Source organism: Solea senegalensis, linkage group LG6 (genome assembly GCF_019176455.1).
Source record: "Solea senegalensis isolate Sse05_10M linkage group LG6, IFAPA_SoseM_1, whole genome shotgun sequence".
NCBI classification, from domain to species: Eukaryota; Metazoa; Chordata; class Actinopteri; order Pleuronectiformes; family Soleidae; genus Solea; species Solea senegalensis.
The window spans coordinates 2,335,818-2,356,735 of record NC_058026.1 but is presented as its reverse complement, the minus strand read 5'-3'; the positions used below and the strand labels follow the sequence as shown (position 1 = coordinate 2,356,735).

The window sequence follows — 20,918 nt, the reverse complement described above, 5'->3', positions numbered from 1 at the left end:
ACTTTAAATATGTTTCACACAACATCTGGTGCTCGTGTACAACTACATTGTTTTTCCTTCATTTTTAAGTGTATCACTACGTTAACATGCAGTAAGTTGTGAATAACTGCCCGATATTCAAAGTTATTGTGGAAAAATGGGCAAAAACACTTAGGTAAAGGATCATTTTCTGGCCCTTTTATGGTTAGACAAATAAAAATAAAAGTCCAGACGGACATTTTGAGGCTTAGGTGTTAAAGGGTTAATGTATATTTTCTCTATATGTTACTGTTACTTTTTATCCATTGATTTTACTGTATGTTTTTATTATTTCAGGTAAAGCATTATGGGTGTTGTATACAGCGATATGAATAAACATCGATTGATAAAAGATCACTAGTTATCATCGTTCAGTATAAATCAAGAAACAGTGATTCTCAAATTCCCCTACTGGGCCAAGGCGGTACTGCAAGTTGGGCCAGAAAAAATAGATAAATAAATAAATTGCTGTAAAATATGTACGATAGATAAGAGACAATAGATTTCAATGTTGATTTAATGTTTATTTGAATAATTTGTCCATACAGTGTATTATGGTAATGACTGACCGCAGTGTCGTGAGATTTAAGGCTTGGCTGTGACCTCAGCACTCCTGCTGACTGAATCCTTTGACATGACAGCGCGTGTCATCGCTGCTGCTGCAGCACAGTCATCAAAAGATAAACTCGCTCAGCGCTGGATCACAATAACCAGCGGAGAGGCTCAGTGTGAGTCCACGCCGCCAAAAACAAGCTTAATGAACAGTTCAAGTGAGACGCGACAGAGTTCCTGCAGCAGCTGTGAACCTCAGACTCCTCCCTCCCCTCAGTAAAGTCGCCTTTGAGGTAAAAAAGCCGAGCTCAGGTATCGTTTCCTGCCCCCGTGGCGTTTCTACCCTCACTGTGTTTAACGACTTCCCTCCTCTTCCTTTGTTTAACCTCGCAAATTGTCCCGTAACCATTTGTTTTCCCGGCGAGAGCGGCATATTTAGACGTTTCAAAAACACAGATGGAAGCTTTGATTTAAGATCATAATTTGGCACCGGCCACTTAAAAAAAAAACCCCTGCTGGCTTTAGTTTCCCTCTGGAGGATGTTTGGGGTGCTCCATTATTCAGCGGGTAAGAGCAGCAGGTACGTTCTCACACTGTGATTGGTCCCTTTCCTGCTGTTTTCCACAGGAATTCATGATTTTTTAAGTAGTTCTCTCTCTCACACACCGGAGTCTCGTGTCCTCGGACGACTCGGTAAATCCACACAGCCGCAGTTAAAAGAGAACGCAGGACAAGCTCGTACCTATGACACAGCTTCACATGAATATTAATGCTAAAATTGAATTACTCTTTAATATACGCTATCAGGACGTCTTTGTTGCTTAGCAACCACTTTTAGCCACAGTTTCGGAGCGAGACGAGGTCATGGAGGAATATTGTTGTCGAGTCAAGGGTGGATTTGCTTCCTGTCTTTTTTGTGGATTAAATAATTCTAATAAATCTAATCGGCAAAAACTAAGGATAATTCCACTTTTACATGTACAGTACGATGATAATGTCGCAACATAAACAAAGTAACGTTAGGGGAACGTTCTCTAAAGGTTGTGACAAAGTAACGTTCTGGGAACCAAATGTGCAACCAAAAAATAACGTTAGGAAAACTTTCCATATCAACCACGGAGAGAACCTAGGGTGGAACCTTCCCACAACCAAAAGGTAACGTTCCCAGAACCAAAAGAGAACGTTCTATAAAGGTTGTATGAAGGTTGCATAAAAGTAACGTTAGGGGAATGTTCTGGGAACCAAAAGAGAACGTTCTATAAAGGTTGTATGAAGGTTGTATAAAAGTAACGTTAGAGGAATGTTCTGGGAACCAAAAGAGAACGTTCTATAATGGTTGTATGTAGGTTGCATAAAAGTAACATTAGGGGAATGTTCTGGGAACCTTTAGAGAACGTTCTATAAAAGTTGTATGAAGGTTGTATAAAAGTAACGTTAGAGGAACATTCTGGGAACCAAATGTGCAACCAAAAACTAACGTTAGGAAAACTATATCAACTCCGGGAGAACTCGAGGTGGAACCTTCAGGGAACGTTCCTACAACCAAAAGGTAGCGTTCCCAGAATGTTCTGGGAGCCAAAAGAGAACGTTCTCTAAAGGTTATATGAAGGTTGTGACGTTCTGGGAACCAAATGGGGAACCAAAAACAAACATTAGGGGAACGTTGGGAAGAATTTCCACATCAACCACAGGAGAACCTTCAGGGACCTTTCCAGCAACCGAAAGGTAACGTTCCCAGAACGTTCTGGCAACGTGTGTGTTTGGTTGTAGACTAGATTGTCTGTGTTTGTTTTTAAAGTGCTGCAATCGTTGAATTGTCGTACAACATGAATTATGATGTTTTTTGTCTTCTTGAAACTGACACACAGTGACAGGAAGTGGGAGACAGGTGGACAGTGGGAGACAGGTGGACACAAAGATGGTTAAAAAGTTAAAAGATGTCACTACCTTCATCACAGGCTGGGCAAAATATTTTGCACTCCAATCACAGAGGCCGGTCTGGAGAGCGGCGCTGATGTAGATCCTGTGACCGACCGCGTCGTCGCCGTCCTCGGCCGCCTGTAAACACACACACACACACACACACACACACACACGTGTAAGTGTAAACAGTCATTTCACGCAGTTGAATTCTTAACGACGCTCTTCTCATGAGCCCGTTTGTCTGTTTCTGTTAAATAGTGGAACGGAAACACGGATGAAATGAAGATTTAATATGAACCAGCAGGCACTAAAAATCCGGATTTTCACAAACACAACATTTGACAAAGATGAACGATAAGTGCTAACCCATGATTACACACAGTCACAGTCTGTCTGCACTGACCTGTTTGAGTATTTGCTGTTTTAAACGTTTGCTTTAACCGTTTGTTCTCCAGGTCGAGAGTTTGCCGCTGTAATAGAGCGTTCTCTTTTATCTGTGTTCGATTGCTTTTTATTAAACGATAATGTCAGGACCTGAATGTGTGGCACAAAGATTTTAGTTAGTTAAAAAAAGTGTCACCACCTCCTGTTAGTGCTAACGACAGAAGTGGAAAAAAAAACAACGACACTGTTGTAGATGAAGTCGGCATCGATTCACGAAAAAAAACTGTTGAAAATACTTATATTAATACTAATACTAAGAATTACTAATACTAACCTAAATTAATTTGTTAAAAGACTATACTTTCTTTTGTATTTTTAACCAAAAGTGACTAAAACCTTTTAGAGTTTTCATCGACTAAAACTATCACATATAGAAAGAATTCTTACCATAAAAAAAGTGAAAAAGTGAATGAATGAACCTGAAGGACCTGAAGGACCTGAAGAACCTGAAGAACCTGAAGAACCTGAAGGACCTGAAGGACCTGAAGGACCTGAAGGACCTGAATGTTGACGTAAAAAGCTGCAGTTTCCTGTCGGTCGCTGTTTGGTTTACCTGCTCGGGGCCTTTGTCGAACATCTTGCGCGTGCGCGGGAACTGGTGCGAGTGCGGCGCTTGTCCTCCCAGCGTCGGAGTGTAGGGCGGCCGCGCGGCCGGCGGATCTCTGGCCGGGGGTTTGGGCACGTCGTTGGTCAGACTGGAGCTGCTGGTGCTGGGCATCGGAGGAGAACCACTGTTCATAATAAAAACACAGCAGAGATTTTAGAGATTCACGTCGTAACACAACTGAGTTCAAGTCAGGGGTTTTCCTCACGTGTGTGTGTGTGTGTGTGTGTTAGAGACGCGTGGACTCACCCAGCCTGGTGTATGTGCGTGCCCTTGCTGGTGGGACTGGCCGGTGCCGACTGCGTGAGCGATCCGGAGTCCAGGATCCTCTGAGGTCGAGCGTTCATCGTCGCCTGAGGAGGAAAAACAAAACCAAACAGCAGCAAAATCTGTTAAATGAGCTCAAATTGGCCAAAATTAAATATATTATTAATATTATTTTTTTAAACTATTTATATAATTATAATGCCTTTAAAATAAGTAATTATTTGTTTTTTCTAGCTTTAAATGAGCAAATAAACGACCCATTATTGGTTCTCCGCTAATGTAATTACAACAGTTATGCAATGACATTTATTTTAAAGAATAACAACAGCTGAGCATTCACCAAACCCGGTTCGGTCCGTGCTGCGCGCGGCTACTTTTTGACAGTGCAAAGACTTCCAACACTAAAAAAATTACATTAAAAAAAGATGAATTTCATTTTAAAAGAGAACAATTGTAAGCTTTTTCTTATTGTATTATATTTATTATATTATTATAGAACAGTTTCAATGATACAGCGTATCAATATATTCGTAACTTCTACTTTAGTTCGTTTTTTCAATCCTAATCCACGTATTCTGGGGGATTTACTGAACATGGAGGCGTTTTCTGTCCTGAAATCTGAAATCACCTGCGTGGTCATAAAAATATGTGAATCTGGTCTCAGTGGAAGTTGTAATTCGGGGCTAAAATGTAGATATTTTAGGAACAAAAATGAAAAGAGATCAGATTTTGAAGTTACACCTAAAATCAGATTAACTCCTGCAGCAGAACTTTACAAAGTTTTGCCTAAAATGTCTTTATCTAATGAAGTGCAGTGGGTAATAACCTCTTCATTGTGAGTTTTTCTAATGGCTGCACACCAGGGAGGGAGGAAACGTAATAAAGACAACAGAGGCAGAGAAATCACTGATGAAAAGCAGAGTTGTTGTTGTTGTTGTTCACTCGTGCGGAGGAGAAAACTCGTAACTGTAAATGTGGTTATCGCGCAGGAAACACATCTCACTACCTGGGACCGCGTTTAACGTGATTCCTGTGCTAACGACAAAAGTGCAGCAACAATCTTTGTGTTTGTGTGTAAGAAAAAGAAGAAGAAACTTTGGTCTGAGCTGCGAGCGTTTTCCTTCAGAGGAAGCTGCTAATGAAAGGAAACCATTACGGTTATTATTATATAAGCAGCTTCTCTGCTCCAGCACCAGATCAATAAGACAAGAGAGAAAAGACAAGTGAACAACGTGTGAACGTGGCAGAGCTGGAGTTAAAACATCAATAACTGGACTCGATTATTTCAAATCAGCTCGTACAAAAGGATTCAGCTGGAAAAAAGGAGCGGCCGTCGAGTTCGTCCATTAGATACCATTAAATTTACCCTCAAGCAGCAGAATTAGCACTGATTCACACGTCCATAATGACGTCCAACAGGAGACAAGAACATACATCAGAGAACACTCATTTCTCTACACCGCCGTCAGTGAGTTTAGATAGAGATTCTGCTCATTTTGTGCAGGATCAGTGAATATTTCACTTTCCTGACTCACTTTTCTAGTGAAATTGTAACAATGGCCATTAAAACACAAGAAAAATACACAGAAAAAAACCCTACAGACATTTACCGGCGTCAACGTGGAATTAAAAACACGTTCTTTCTTCTTCTTCTTCTTCCTCCTCTAATCATTTCTGAAGTTTGTCTGTCCATCGAATAACTGTCCAACGGTGCCTCGTCTCAAAATGGAGAAATGAGGAGAGACAGTTGATCTGTACGTGGGTCGCCGTGGCAACCATGGTAGTAAAATGACACACTTGAGTGTTGCTGTTCTTCTTTGTCCGGTCACAGTCTGGATCAGAAAGGTAAGGGAACAGGTCCGGGTGGAGTTTTACTCGTATAGAAATAAATAGTGAGTCGACAGAAGAGAAGAACTAAACATTCCACCTTAAATGCCGACGTCGACGTCAAAGTTCAAGTTACTTTTTCTTTTTTTTAATCCACTGAAACAAACTCGACTGTGAAGACAAACGAGACAAGAAGAAAGACGAGAGTCGTCTCTCACTCAATCAAAGTTGACTTCCGCCGCTCGATGAAGACGAGTTCAACTGTCGAGATTTCAACTCAAGTGTCAAGAGAAGTCGACACAGGTTCTTCAAGACGACAAAGAAGACGAACCAAAGTCTGTCAGGTGAAGAATCAGCTATTAGTTAGTTATTTGGTAAAGAAATAGATGGATCAAGTTGTGTGATTTATAAAACACACAAAACACAGTATTACTCCATCTTCATACAGGTTTAAGTTTGAAACCACGCACGGTTATTCTTCATGTTTGTCTATGGAGTGGATTTATTTATGATTGTACGGCTGTAGAATTGTCAAAAAAACCGAACAGAACTGAGTCGTCACAAACGTGAATCTCGTCTGTGATTGGACGTCGGTCGGTCGGCTCTAGTTCAACTTGGGAACGAGTCACTGTGAGCTGTGTGTTGTTGGAGATCCACCGTTCTAGAAGTTGACCAACACGGCTGGAGAGACGGAGACGGACGACTGATGCTGTGGTGACGCCTATAGAGTCTCGATTCTGTAGAAATTAGAGCAGCCGAAGGCCGATGACTGATTTGTAACTGATTACAGCTGAAACAATTACTCCTTTTGAACATTTGCACAGATCGCCACAGGAGAACCACAGTTTGGGAAACGGTCGAGGAGTTGCGGCGACAGGATTGGTAACAGAAGGGTTAAAGACATGAAACAGGTTAATGAGGAAAAAGTAAAACCTTTATAAAAATGAATCATTTGCAATAATCTGCCGACGCCAATTATTTAACGAAAATGACACATATCAGCTCGATGAATTGGCTCCAATCATGATCTCTGCTCCTTCCTTCAATGATGACAGCGCTCCTGAGGTCTGCAGGAGACGACCGCCGCATTATACTCTGCTTTTCTTTATTGCGGTCCAGTCGGGAGTCCCTTTGCCGACTTCGCAGAACCGTTGGTGTGTTTGGACGTGGAGTGAACACGAGAAAGGATGCTTGAGGACGTGAGGTGGACTGTCGTGGTTATTACGGCAGCCTCTCTGCTCCGCTCGGCTCTGTTCTGCCAGGCCTTGGGGATCATTGGGTCCTAATTGCATTTGCACAGAAGTAATGGCCTTTTGGAGGAAGAAAATGCCAGTGGGAGGGGGAACACGTGTGTGTGTGTGGTGAAAAAACATCCTCTTCCACACACACACACTAATATGAGTCATTTGAGTCCTTAAAACCTCAAAGGTCAGGTCGGCCAAAAATGTGATAGTGGCATAGGGCACGAACCTGTTCTGGGTTCTATAGCGCCCCCAGAAGTCGGGTCATGGTCAGACAAAAGTGGTCCAATAGGGAATTTTTGACGCGAGAGAAAGTGGACAAAATTGCGTAAAATGCTAAAAAAAAAATTTCCATCGTGTCCAAGTCGCACACAGTTGTTGCGATATTTGTACCGCCCCCACCCATAAGTCGGCCAAACAAAAATGGCTAGTCTACGCATTGGAATGTACTCGTGCTAGCAGGTCTGAGCGAGCTGCGTCAAACTCGGTACAAGTGTTCATGACGAGTTAATGATTCAAATCTATCAAAGGATTTTCTCTACGTCCAAAGGCGTGGCCTCAGCGCTCTGACAAAGTTGACGTTAAAATGGCAGGAAAACTACTTTAAAAACGCAAACAGAACTACATGAAATTTCTACAGATGCCTGCTTTTGCCGGCTCGGTTAAAAACAAAGAAGGGAGGTCGAGGCGTGAGTGGTGAGTTTTTAGGATAAAGTGGTAGACGATAGATGAGTGTCGTCAATATACAGTATGCACTCCAGAACTGTAGGGGGAGCCGTGTAGAACAAAAGGGAGCAGAAGTTCAACCATTAACATTGACCTCAAACACCGCACAGCTCTCGTTCACAACGTTACTGATGTTTCTTATCAGGGAACGAGAACCCAACAATGCGGACATCACATCACCGTCACTTCAGGGGCCACAGGGGCCGGAATCCCTGTGTCTGTGCTTCAAATACGTAGTCTGACCTCGAAAAAAAAACCATTGTGCGGCCCAACGACAGAAATCCTCAGAGGTCAGACGATACATCACAACCGTGATTAAAGCCTGATGCAGCAGACGCAGGGGTTTCCTCTGCGCCACAAATTAATCCTTACATCCCGTGCAGTTTCATCCTAGTAAATAAAAATCATCTGGAACTCCCTGTCATGACAGAAACGCTGGGATGTTTGTGGATGCACCGCGCGCTCAGTCACGTCCGCCGGTTAAATCACAGAACATATTTATGACTCCGTGATGTGACCTTTGTCACGGGGCCCGACCTTGAGATCCGACAGCTTTACAGACTCAGAAACACAAACGTACCTTGTATGCTATGCTGTTGAGGACCTTCATGGCCAGATCTGACACCTCGGGAAAGGGGTCAGCGGCGAGATGTAGCAGCACTCTCCAGATCTGAGTGTAAACACTGTTGAAGGACACACCTGGGAAAGGACACACAAACACAAATGAGGTTTTAATCTTTGGTATCTAAGTCAGTGTCCTGCCCTCTTTAAGTGAGGTGCACACAAGATAAAGAGGTATTTTTCTCATTGTCTACAGCGATTATGATCTGAAGCTCAAAAACAAGCAGTGAAAACAGGCAGCCTGCATGAGTCAGGACCAGGAGGACCAGGAGGACCAGGATGAAACCTTCCATGGGTTCTTCTTGGTGGTTTTCAACCACTGAGGTTGGAAATGACATCAGACAGAAGTTCAAAATTTATATTCTTGATGCAATTTCAGAACCGCCTTCATGACAAGGTGACGAATCTTCTCAATATTGAAAATTGATTTTAAGGAATGCTGAGTCAGTTCTTCTTCTTGTTCTTCTAAGAAGGCACAAAGCTCTCAACCACAGTCAGTTCAAGGTTCTTGATTTCCATCACTCTTCTTCTTCTTGAAGTTCTTAATCAGCGTGCAAATCTCTCAATCTTAGCGCAAAGTTCTTCTCCTTCTTATTATTTCAGTCCCTCCACAGTTCAAAGTTCTTTACCACAGTGTGAAGGTCTCAACCATGTCCTGAAGTTCTTTTTTTAAATATTCCAGTCTGTCACGGTCTGGTGTTCTTCATATGCACTTAAAAGTTCTTGATTTCCACCACTCTTGTTCTTCTTGAAGATCTTAATCAAGGTGCAACGCTCTCAATTTTAGCTCAAAGTTCTTCTTCTCCTTCTAAATACCCCAGTCCCTCCACAGTCCAAAGTTCCTCATGTGCAGTTCAAAGTTCTTGATTCTTCTTCTTCTTGAAGTTCTTAACCACAGTGTGAAGGTCTCAACCATATCCTGAAGTTCTTCTTCTTCTCCGTCTAATTATTCAAGACCCTCCGCAGGCCGAAGTTCTTCACGTGCAGCTCAGAGTTCAAAGTTCTTGATTTTCACTGCTCTTCTTCTTCTTTTTCTCTTCTTTTATAGATAATAAATTATCATGAACCAATTCACAGTATAAAACGTGACAAGGGCAAATTTGTGCATGATATAAAGTGCCTGACAACTTCGACTGCCCTTTCTGTAAAAACTAATAGAACTTTGAATACATAAACCAGCCATTTCCTCGCGACGCGCGTTTGATTAATGAACCACAACCTCATTTTATGCATGTGTTATTTAATAAATCTTAAGTAAAAGGCTGCAAAAAAAATATTTAGTGACCTCAAAAAAAGATACACATAGCTCCCAGCCCGGTCGCTGGCACTGACTCGTCTAAGTGAATCACCGCAGTGGCGCTAACAGCTAAGTGGTGATGCACATCAGCTCATTAGCGTCATGGTTCCCTCCCCGGTCATTCTCCTTCTCTGTAGTTGTCGGACGTGGTTTGAGTTGACGGAGGGAAAACGACCTCCAGTGTCAGGTAATGTGCGTCATTAATCACAAACACACGTGCGGCGCGCGCACACACACACACACACACACACAGCATTACTGCTGTCAGTTGTTGCTTTTATCATGGAGACAAATGACAGAGGGACGGAGATCATCTGCACCACAGATGAGTGTTTCCTCACTCACACTTTCCCAGCTCATCATTATTTCATCGTGTTATTTTCTTGCAGGGTTTTTACACCCAGCTACTTGCGGCCGTGTCTCCGCCTCCATTAGGGATAGTCCTAAAATAACTAGCCTCCGACCGCTCCATTTTTGGGGACACAGCATCAGCAAAAGTGGCCTTTAACTGAGCAAATATCGCACAAATAGCCATGATGTGTCACCGGAGGCACAGCCACGGTCAGCGGATGCTGATTGGATGTAATCAGAGCTGATAAACAGACTAAAACAATCAATCAGTCGACCTTTTCACTGGGAACTCGCCGGAGCAGAAGCTTTCGTTTCTCCCCGTTGGTTTTTGCAGCCGCAGTGCTCATCTTTGAAAAGTGCAGAACAGGTCAGGAGTGTGGGGAGATAATAAAAAAGGAAATAAAACAAGAGGTCGTCGTCCGAGGTCAAGTTTACAGGATCTGCAGGGACGGAGAGATCAGAGACCAAAGGGGCAGAGAGAGACGGACACTGTTACAGTCTCAGCGGTCGTCACGGAAGAGAGCGACGTCCGATTGATGGAAAGGCACAGCAGCGGGGATGGAGGAAGAGGAGGAGGAGGAGGAGGCCTGAAACACTCGTGTGAGCAAAGCTACTTTCACACATGAACTGATGTCACAGATGTGGACACAGGTGTCTGCAGAAGTGTCTTTGGACACGCCGCATTCGTCAACAACAAGCAGAAGCACTCACTCATTGAACATTTTATATGCCATAAAATCAAAAAGAGGGTTAAAAGGTCTCGTATCAGGTCGACTTGGTGCTGGTTTTCAGAAAGACAAACAGTCCTTACAGGGAAAAAAAAAGAGTTGAAAGGACAGAGAAGGTTTCAGGTGATCAGGTCGTCACCTGAGGAGCATGAGAGGATTAGCGGCGGCGAGTCCGTCTGCTCCCCGCGTCAGCGAACAGCCACTTGATCATCGTGAAATACTGCTCCTCTCCCATTTAACCGTCACGCTACATTACGGCTGCACACAAATTACCTCTGCACCGCCGCCGTGGTCCCCACACACGCGCGCGCGCACGCGACGGTGGACATCAGTCACCGCCTCAGCGCTGCCTTGTCTCCCAGTTTGTCTCACACTTGGTGGAATGGATGTACAGTAGTAAAGATGTTAACTGTTGGCTAAATGAAACACTGCCGTCACACGTTTTTACGGCCTCCTCAATTCTGGCAAACGTCATAAAATACTCGTAAACACCGCGGAGTGATTTTTGGAGCTTTAAATGTCTGAGCAATAAAAAATAAAGGAGGAGGAGGAGGAGGAGGATGCATGAGGAAAATTTGAGAGCAGAGACGAAACTCTTGTATGAGTGTATTTTAAATACATTTTACAGGCCGAGGTAAGCGGCACTAAATTATATGAAGAACGCTCCTAAAATGTGACGGCGCCGAGAAAACCCCGAGACAGGAGGAAGTGAAGCCGAGCTCTTGATGTGACATGTTATTTTGTCAGAAAAGCGCTGAGTCACAGTTTCCTGTAATTATAGGAAAAAACTATTCATTAGTTTTATTATTAAACAATTAATGACCCATGTCTATTTAGGGCAGTTTTCAAAACCTTTCAAGGTCCTTGAAACATGTTTTTTCTTCAAATTTACAAACTTTCAATGACCCATATCTATTTAGGGTGGTTTCAAAAACTTTCAAGGCCCTTGAAATGTTTATTTTTTTTCAAATCTACAAACTTTCAATGACCAATGTCTATTTAGGGTGATTTTCAAAAACTCTCAAGGCCTTTTTAAATTTTACAAACTTTCAATAACCCATGTTTATTTAAGGCAGTTTTCAAAACTTTCAAGGCCCTTGAAAAATTTTCATTCATATTTACAAACTTTCAATGACCCATGTCTATTTATGGTGGTTTTCAAAAACTCTCAAGGCCCTGGAATTGTTATTTTTTTACATTTACAAACTTTCATTGCCCAATGTTTATTTAGGGCAGTTTTCAAACACTTTCAAGGCCCTTTCAACATTTTCATTCACATTTACAAATTTTCAATGACCCATGTCTATTTAGGGCAATTTTCAAAACCTTTCAAGGCCCTGGATTTTCTTTTTAAATTTACAAACTTTCAATGACCCATGTCTATTTAGGGCAGTTTTCAAAACCTTTCAAGGCCATGGATTTTCTTTTTAAATTTACAAACTTTCAATGACCCATGTCTATTTAGGGCGGTTTTCAAAAACTTTCAAGGCCCTCAACATTTTCTTTTCAAATTCTTTCAGTGACCCATGTCTATTTTCAAATACTTTCAAGGGCCTTGAATGTATTTTTTTAAAATTCACATACTTTCAAGGACCCATGGGAACCCTGGTAATACATAAATTATTGCTGAGTCGCTGTATCGTAGTACAATCCTCATCGTGATTCTCTCTGCTGACAGAAACTGAGTATTTTGGTTCTCATAATATTTAAAGAGTGAAATCAAGCAAAGAAAAGATTTAACGTTTGAAATGTTAACACAATAAATCACTTGTACGCCGACCCCTGAGCAGCCGTGTGCCTCTGCAGGCCAACGTCCAGCAGCCGCCGCTGCTGCTGCTGCCGCTGCTGCTGCTGCTGCTTTCAGGATTTATGGTTTCAATTTGTTCCAAACTGCTTGACTATTTAATACAACAGGGCACTTCACCTCTCAACATTTCCCTGCGTCGGTGTTTAAAACAAAAGCTCCGAGGATCCGAGGGAAACAAACGAGAAACACAACAGGAAGACAAAAGTCTCTGCTGACTAATGATTAATGTGCACAGGTGACGAAAAGGAAACATTAACGTCAACACGAGGAGTTTAGAACAAACTCAGCAGCAAAGGAGACAGAAAATGAAAAGATTATTTAAAGAAATGGTACCAAAAAAAGAAGAAAAAGCAGGGCTGTCGAAAATTAACGCTTAATCCAGATGAATTAACGGCGTCTCATGCACGGAGAGAAAAAACGACAGCGGAGGAAACATTCTGTCGGGAAGTGAAATGAAGTTAAGTTAAAGTTAATGAAGCAGCAGATCCAAATTTAGGACAACTCGAAAACTCTTTTTTTTGGAGCTTTAAAAACTCTGTGAACACGGACGGCGGTACACGTCCTGGGGTTTCAATGATTAAAGTTAGTTGTGGAATGGACTGCCATCCCACGTTAAGCAGCCACTTTTCCACTACACGGTCCCGGCGCGACTTGCCTTGCCACGCCTATTTTTGCTTTTCCACCAGTGACAGTACCTTGTACCTGGTACTTTAATTCTAGCACCTGACGAGGTTCCAAGCGAGCCGAGCCGATACTAAAAATGTGACGTCAACAGACTGCCGGCCTCTGATTGGTCAGAGAGTGTCGTGACTGGAAGAGTCGCGAGTGCGACGTCCGACACGAGAATCAAAGGCAACAATTCCTAACCAACTCTAGTTCGGTTAAAGGCTTAAAAATCCCTGGAAAGGAGGACCGAGCTGAACGCGACCCGTTCAGTTGTATTTCAGTTCAGTGACTGAACGATTCTGTGAACAAATCTTTTTAATCGACTGATTCTAATGATTCAGTAACACCGAAGAAACGACGGCTAGTTTGTGTTTGTGTTGCGTGTGAAACGACATCACGGCAGTTTCACGCTGCGATGACTCCGCCCACGTTGAGGAGGAGCTATGAAGTCATGGAGAACCACACAGGTGGAAAGGCGGCAGAAGACTCACTTGTTCTCCTTTGCATTTGACACAGTGTGAGTCTGTATTTTCTCCCATAATCCACCTCTTCTTTACGGTTTTTTTTGCTGTATTTTGGCGACAGCGCCACATACAGGCCAGGGACTTTGCCTTTCATGAAAACCTTTTAAAACAAAAAGTTGTGCTTCCCTGTGCAAACATTTATGAAGCAGACAGTGTGTTTCCTCAGGATTATTGCACTTGTTTTGAATCATAATAATCAAAAAGTTCAGCTTTTTGCGTTCATTTAAATCCTCAAATCCGGACGCACTGATTGACAAATGAGATTAATCGTGATTGAACAAAAAAAAACACCGGAGAGACTCGCTCACTCGTCGACTCTGGCGTCGCTATTAGAAGCGGATTAACTGCCATGTGATTAAGATTAAGATTAAGTGACGATGATGAGATGAGAGAGTGATGGACGCTGGAGTGTTGTATTCTTCAGTCCTTTTCTCTCTGAGCTTTCAGAGCGACGGGTGTGCAGGGAGGCCGGGGCCGGGGCCGACTCTCCTCCGCCGTGATGGGCGACGGGGCCTGAAGTGTGTTCTGACCTCCACGTCTAAGCCCAGACTGACCTCCAGTTTACACCTCTGCAGGCGTCTGGAGTGGAGAGACTCGGTTTTCTAGGTTTTCTCGCACGGAAATACACCGTAGCGTTTGTGCAGCAGCATTTCCACCGACCGAGGAAACGGGGAGCACGCCAGGCTTACAAGGATTCGCTCTGTGATGTCGTTAAGAGAAATATGGGGTGTTTTATTCTGAAAGGTAAACAGGATGTTTTATTTTCCTACTTCCTCTCCGTGCTGCGTATCCACTCCGACCTTCAGAAACGCAAATAACTGCACAACGTACCGGAATGTGTCGCTTGATCGAAAATGGGTATATAAGAGAGAAGAACAAGGCAAATGACCGCGTGTGTGTGTGTGTGTGTGTGTGTGTGTGTGTGTGCAGCAGATTGCAGAGAAAATGGCAACAGTTTCCTCAGAGGACAGATATCGACGCTGAGCTTCACTGAGACAGGTTCACCTGTGATAAGGTGACATTCATTAAAGGAACAAAAGCAATGAACACTTTATTAAAGTGACCTCGATCACGCGGGGTTAAATTCACTCCATCACTGTTCTCTGTACTGTTTGTTTGTTTTGTCTTAAAGTGGGACACGAAAAAGAGAGGAAGAGTGAGGAAGAGTGAGGAAGGAGAATCCTTCAGTTTCAAATTGATATTTTAAATATAGTACTAAACTTTAAACCACAACATTCTTCTCCTTTTTATCGTCTCATTTTTAATATACTTTTGTGACTCTCTGCTTTCTTTTCCTGTGACAGAAACCTTCCCCTCCGGGGATTAATAAAGTCTTTTGGGAGTGAACAACACAGATTAGCAGTTTTTTTACCTATGAGGGAGTTGAGGGACGAATACGACGACACCCGCCGCATCTTGTCGATGGTTTCAAAGGAGAGGATGTACTCGTCGTTGTCCGGGCTGCCCAGTGTGCTGCTGGCACTGCTGCTGTTGCTCAGGTTACCAGGAGAGAAGGCGGCTGGAACACCTGACACAAAACACACAAAACACACAATCAGGGTTATTTTTTTTTAAATGTTTCTGAAACTGGATTGTTCTCGGATCCATTCCCGACACGAAATATCAACAGTTTTTTTTTTTTCTTCACATATGTCACACACACGCAGCTAAAATAGACGGTGACAATGATGTTTCTTCACAGTTTCACACTGGATGTACGTACAGCGTGTGACGGCAGCAGTGTGTTACTCTGCTGCATGAGTCACTCACAGGTGTGTGTGTGTGGCTTCACCTTTATTTTACATAGGTTTGGCCTTTGAAAATCTTAAAAAATATACTTTTAAATGCTCCTGTGTGGGGCAGATAAAAGCATGCTTTTACTTTGAAACAGGAAGTGACACATTTTTGTGTGTGTGGCTCGCGGCGGAAGACAAACTGCTCTCAGAAAAACGCGATGGTTTTAGATACAGTCTCTTCTGCGACCAATTAGCATCAGGTGGGCGTGTTTTCCCAGGGGGGTGTGTCTTCCTCAGTGTCTGAGGCTGCAGTGGGACGTACAGCAGCTGCTTATAAACTCAAACTTTGTGATTGTAGTTAAAGTTTCCTGGTTAGTCTTTTCTCATTAACTGATTTCTACCAGAAACCGGATTAGTGATGAATTTCTATTGATTTGATTTTTACATTTTGTAAAAAGTTAAGGTATTCTTAGGAAAATAAAATACACGTTTGTATTTAACAGTAGTTTAGTTTTTCTTATAAAACAGATGTTTTTATAATATCTTTGGTTCTAGGACTTCCTTCTGAGAAAATAAGAACTTTTGTTTTGTTTCTCCTTCATACACAATGGTCACGCACCCACTTCCTACCTACTTTTCAACATGGCTTTCAAAATAAGAGCGACTCACTTTGGATTTTTTGACTACTTCTTTTATAAAACTTTTCGCCAAAACACAAAAATTGCTTACAATTGGTAACTTGTGAAATAAAATTCACATTTAAAAAAAGTTTCCTGCCAACTAGTGGTCAGAGCCTTGAGTGCAACAGAACATGACAACGTAACCAGAAACTTCAACTGCAAACATCTACTGCATGTTTTGATAAATTCACATATTTAAGGAAGGGAAAACCGAGGCTCTTGAGTTGCTTCTGTGACTCATGAGAGAATTGTAGAACAATATACGTCACACACATAAATATAAATACAAAAACTTAGATCCACACAATAAAATGAAATGAAATAAACAAAAACTGAGTGTTATAAATGCCATGTTGCAAAACGCAGGAGAAAGCGGAGGTGATTATGTTGTTTAGAGAGCGGTAAAAGTCCTGCAGAAATAAAATATGATTGTTATTATCGTGGTAAAAGACAACAACACAAACAAACACGACGAGAGTCAAATGAAAACAACAAATAAAGCGTGTGACGCGTTAACAGCCCAGATATTTGGAGGCAACTTCCCCAACACGGGAAGCGGCTCGTGTCTTTAATTTCATCTGTCGAGCTCAGTCGCCTCCTGCTGTAAATCTACACATCAGCAAACATCACTGTGACTCACACGGCGCATCACACACACACTGAAATGGAGGAAAATGGAGATAAACGTGTTGGAATAAGTGCAGAGAATGTGAATTAGAAACAGTGCTGGTGATTGAGCTGGAGTCGCGGCGTCTACACGTTACTTACTGACGTTTACGTTTAAATTTAAACAGTGGCGCACAGTTAGCTTCAGCTGTGTGACGTCAGGCAGAACAAGAACGCCACAGAAAAATATAAATTCATGTCACAAAGACTCCATGTGCCGCATTAAATCTCTAAAGGAGTTTAGACGCAGGAAACTGGATTTACTTCAGGTGATGGCAACTCTGTTCCCTTCAACTAATGTGGAAAAATACAGGATTAACAGAAACTGAAACAAGCTACCAGTTAGTTAAAAGTCTGTATAAGAATTAGTCTGGGAGTTGGGTTAAAAGTCGGGCTAAGAGTCGAATTTATCTTAAACTTGAATCCAATGTTTTTATTAGAAGAACGCGGATAAGAGAGATTACACTTGACGGAGAAACTGGGATTCAAACTGGAACAAGAACAGTGAGGGAATAAAAATGTTGGAAATGACAAAAATAAAAAAGACTATGACTGTTCCACCACCTGATGTGAAGTTTCCCCAAAAACAAAAAGAGTGTCATTTTAGAGGCCGTTATCACACATTTAACAACGGAATTCTGTGATTTACATGTTTCCACTCTTTGTAGATTTGATGTTTTTTTGTAATCTGTTGAACGTGGAGTTTTCCCTCAGTCTCAGGAGAGACGGTGTCACCTGCAGCAGAATGTTAAAATGATGTCGGGATATAAACACAGATATAAATACAATTGTGACTTGACTTGTTTTGACATGTTTATCCACAGGACCCGACTTTATCTGTCTGCGCGCCATATTTTTATCTGCTCGTACTTCTGTGCCAGTGATGGCTGCATCGGCGTGAACAGAGACCCGGTAGAAAAACAGAATTTGCTATTTCTGGTGAGCACAGACCGGTCCCAGCCTCTGTGCTGGTGCTGAAGCCTCTCATTAAAGCTCTGCTGAGGAACTGCGATGACGGATTTAAGTCGTTCGCTCGAGGACTTGTTACACAACCAGAAACACCTGCAGCTACAGTGTGTTCACTCAACCGTCTTCACTCTTACCCTCTTCGTTGAGGTTGAGGTTCTGCAGGCTCTTGTTCAGGTTGCGGGCGGTCGTAGCCGCTCGGATATTTGTGTACGAGTTGACCGACCGCAGGCGTGGGATGGCAGGGCTTTCTCTCACTGGTGTCAGGTTACCGGGCTCTGGATGTAAAAGAAAAGAAGAACGGGTAACAACGACTAAATAAAGTCAGCAACAACAATGGATAAACAAAGTCAATGACAACAAATGAAGTAAAAAACAACCAGTAAATAACGTCAACAACAATAAGTTAACATCAGGGCTGTTGCACAAATTTGTCCTGGATGAACTGAAATAAGCTATCAGTTAGTTAAGAGTCGGGCTCAGAGTCAGGCTAAGAGCTGGGCTAAGAGTCGGGTTAAGAGGTTAAGAGTCAGGCTCAGAATCAGGCTAAGAATTCGAGCTAAAAGTCAATAGGCCAAACTTATACCACCCTACTTCCCCTCAAACTGGCTTTCAAAATAAGAGCCACAGAAATTGTCTTTTTTAATACTTCTTATATCAAATGTTTGCCATAACCTTCACATGTTTTGTTAATTTGTTTCAACTTCTGTTATATTCTTTGGGGATTTATAAAAGTGTTTCATTGTTTTGCCTCAAGCTTTGTAAAAATGTTTGACATTTTGTAAAAATGGTTTTCACTTCCAGGCCACCGTAAAAAAATAAATAAAAGACAATCTGTTTTTCACAAAACTCCTCAAATAATTTTGCTTTGTCCAGAAACCAAGAATACTTTTATACTTTTTAATACTGATACATTGTTAAAGAGCCACAAAAAAACTGATTAAAATTAAAAACATTAAAAACTGTTTTTTTATAATCACTATACACAGTAACTGAAAGTGGGAACTTGTACAGATTATCCTACATTATTTTAAGACACTTTACATAGTTAGTACCTTAATTAAACCTTGAACAAGCACATAATAATTAAATAAACAATTTAAAACTGGCCCAAGTGTCTATTTATAAAGGTCACATCATCCAAACCACAATCAAATTTAAAGCCTGCATGTAAAACAGATGTGAAATGCCTTCAGCTCTTCTCATTCACACGCTGAGGTCGTGCATCGACCGGCATAAACTCAGCACTTTAAACTTTTATTACTCAGAGTGATGCTTACTTAATTATGAAGTGGATTTTGTGTGTCTGTGTGTGTGTGTGTGTGTTTGTGTGTACTCAGGAAAATATTTACTATTTTTCCACATTGCATTTTCCGGACGTTTAAACTGAAATTTTATTTAGTTTCACTAAAAAAATAAATAAATCCTGAAACTACATTTTAATGGCGAAGGTTTAAAAGATGCCATGGTTCAAATGAAAGAGAAAAGTCTTTCTTTATCCTATGTTTCTACAACGACTGTCGGGATTAGAGTCAGGCCGGTCAGGCTAAGAGTCAGTCTAAGAGTTGGTCTAAGAGTCGGGCTAAGAGTCGGGCTAAGAGTCGGTCTAAGAGTCAGATTTAGAGTCGGTTTAAGAGTCGGTCTAAGAGTCGGTCTAAGATTCAGTCTAAGAGTTGGGCTAAGAGTTGGTCTAAGAATCGGGTTAAGAGTTGGTCTAAGGGGGAGTCAGTATAAGAGTCGGGTTAAGAGTTAAGAGTCAGATTAAGAGTTGTTAGGAGTTGGTCTAAGAGTCGGGTTTAGAGTCAGGCTAAGAGACGGGTTAAGAGTTGGTCTAAGAGTCAGGTTTAGAGTCGGCTAAGAGTCGGTTAAGAGTTGGTCTAAGAGTTGGCCCAGAGTCAGTCTAGTTGGTCTAAGTGTCGGGTTAAGAGTCGGGCTAAGAGTCGGGTTAAGAGTCAGTATAAGAGTCGGACTAAAAGAGTTATAAGAGTCAAGAGTTGGGAGTCGGCTAAGAGTTCGGTCTAAGAGTTTAAGAGTTGGTCTAAGAGTCGGGCTGAAGAGTCGGGTTAAGAGTTAAGAGTCAAAAAGTTGGTTAGGAGTTGGTCTAAGAGTCTGGTTTAGAGTCGGGTAAGAGTGGGTTAAGAGTTGGTCTAAGAGTCTAAAGAAGAGTTGGTCTAAGAGTTGGTCTAAGAGTTGGTCTAAGAGTTGGCCCAGAGTCAGTCTAAGAGTTGGTCTAAGTGTCGGGTTAAGAGTCGGGCTGAGAGTCGGTCTAAGAGTCGGCTAAGAGTCAGGTTAAGAGTTGGGCTTAGAGTCAGGTTAAGAGTCGGGCTAAGAGTCGGGCTAAGAGTTAGGTTAAGAGTCGGGCTAAAGGTCGGGTTAAGAGTCGGGCTAAGAGTCGGTAGAAAGAGAAAAGTCTTTCTTTATCCGATGTTTCTACAGCGACTGGGATTAAAAATCCTTAAGAGTGATGTTTAGTATGCGAATAAAAGCTCTAAGAGATATTTAAGTATATATGTAGATATGTTTCCAATATCACCTGCGATTAAACGTGTCAACATGAAAGCAACAGAAACACAGCAGCAACAATAGTAAATGGAATGTAGTGGTTTTTAAACATTTGTGAGGCTGTGAATTCACTCTGACATGATGTTTGTGCCTGCTGAAGTCAGTCTGTGTCATTTAGTGAAACACATGAGTCCAAAAATAATCACACTGGTGATGACTTTGGTTCGGCAGAGTGAGCGCAACTGGCAGCTCGGTGCCGTCACCGCGTCCTGGCAGCACATGCAGCTCTGAATTTATGTCACTAAGTGCAACATAAAACTACACTTAAAACTATCTCTTTAAGATATTTTTAGTTTTGCACATTGTAAAACACAATGAACGCTTATGAAGCCTGCTTGAGAAGGAAAAATGGATTTAATAGAGCAGATGTTTTATCTGTTTCATATAGTGTGTGTCACTCAGATGTGCCTCATAAAAGTGAACAAGGTGAAACATCGTCTGCCCTTGAAGAGAGAGGACAAAAAGCAGCAGGTTTGTGCGTTTGTGTGTTTGTGTGTGCGTCTGGTTTGTACCTGCAGTGTTGGCCGGTGACGGAACAGAGTAGTTCTTCTCTTCTTCTATGAACTGAAGCGCGACCGTACAGAAGTTGCTTTCGTACTGGACCACCAGGTGACTCAGTGCTACAACCAGCTCCTGTCACAACACAGACAAATACAAGTTCAGTACATACAGCGTTCCCACATCAAATTCAAGGACTTTTCAAGACAAATTC

The 20,918-nt window shown here is 42.0% G+C and overlaps 1 protein-coding gene across 4 annotated transcripts in view; it reads right to left on the bottom strand.

Moving 5' to 3' along the window:
* rptor (regulatory associated protein of MTOR, complex 1) overlaps positions 1-20,918 on the bottom strand; it is a 206,474-nt gene that overhangs the window by 37,183 nt on the left and 148,373 nt on the right. For all 4 annotated transcript variants that reach the window (XM_044028052.1, XM_044028054.1, XM_044028053.1 and 1 more), the window contains exons 19-25: positions 20,719-20,839; positions 17,782-17,922; positions 14,969-15,124; positions 8,183-8,301; positions 3,791-3,894; positions 3,491-3,668; positions 2,518-2,628 (exon numbers count right to left, since the gene is read on the bottom strand). In XM_044028052.1, coding sequence (XP_043883987.1) covers positions 2,518-2,628; positions 3,491-3,668; positions 3,791-3,894; positions 8,183-8,301; positions 14,969-15,124; positions 17,782-17,922; positions 20,719-20,839 — 930 coding nt within the window. The remainder of the gene's footprint in view (positions 1-2,517; positions 2,629-3,490; positions 3,669-3,790; positions 3,895-8,182; positions 8,302-14,968; positions 15,125-17,781; positions 17,923-20,718; positions 20,840-20,918) is intronic.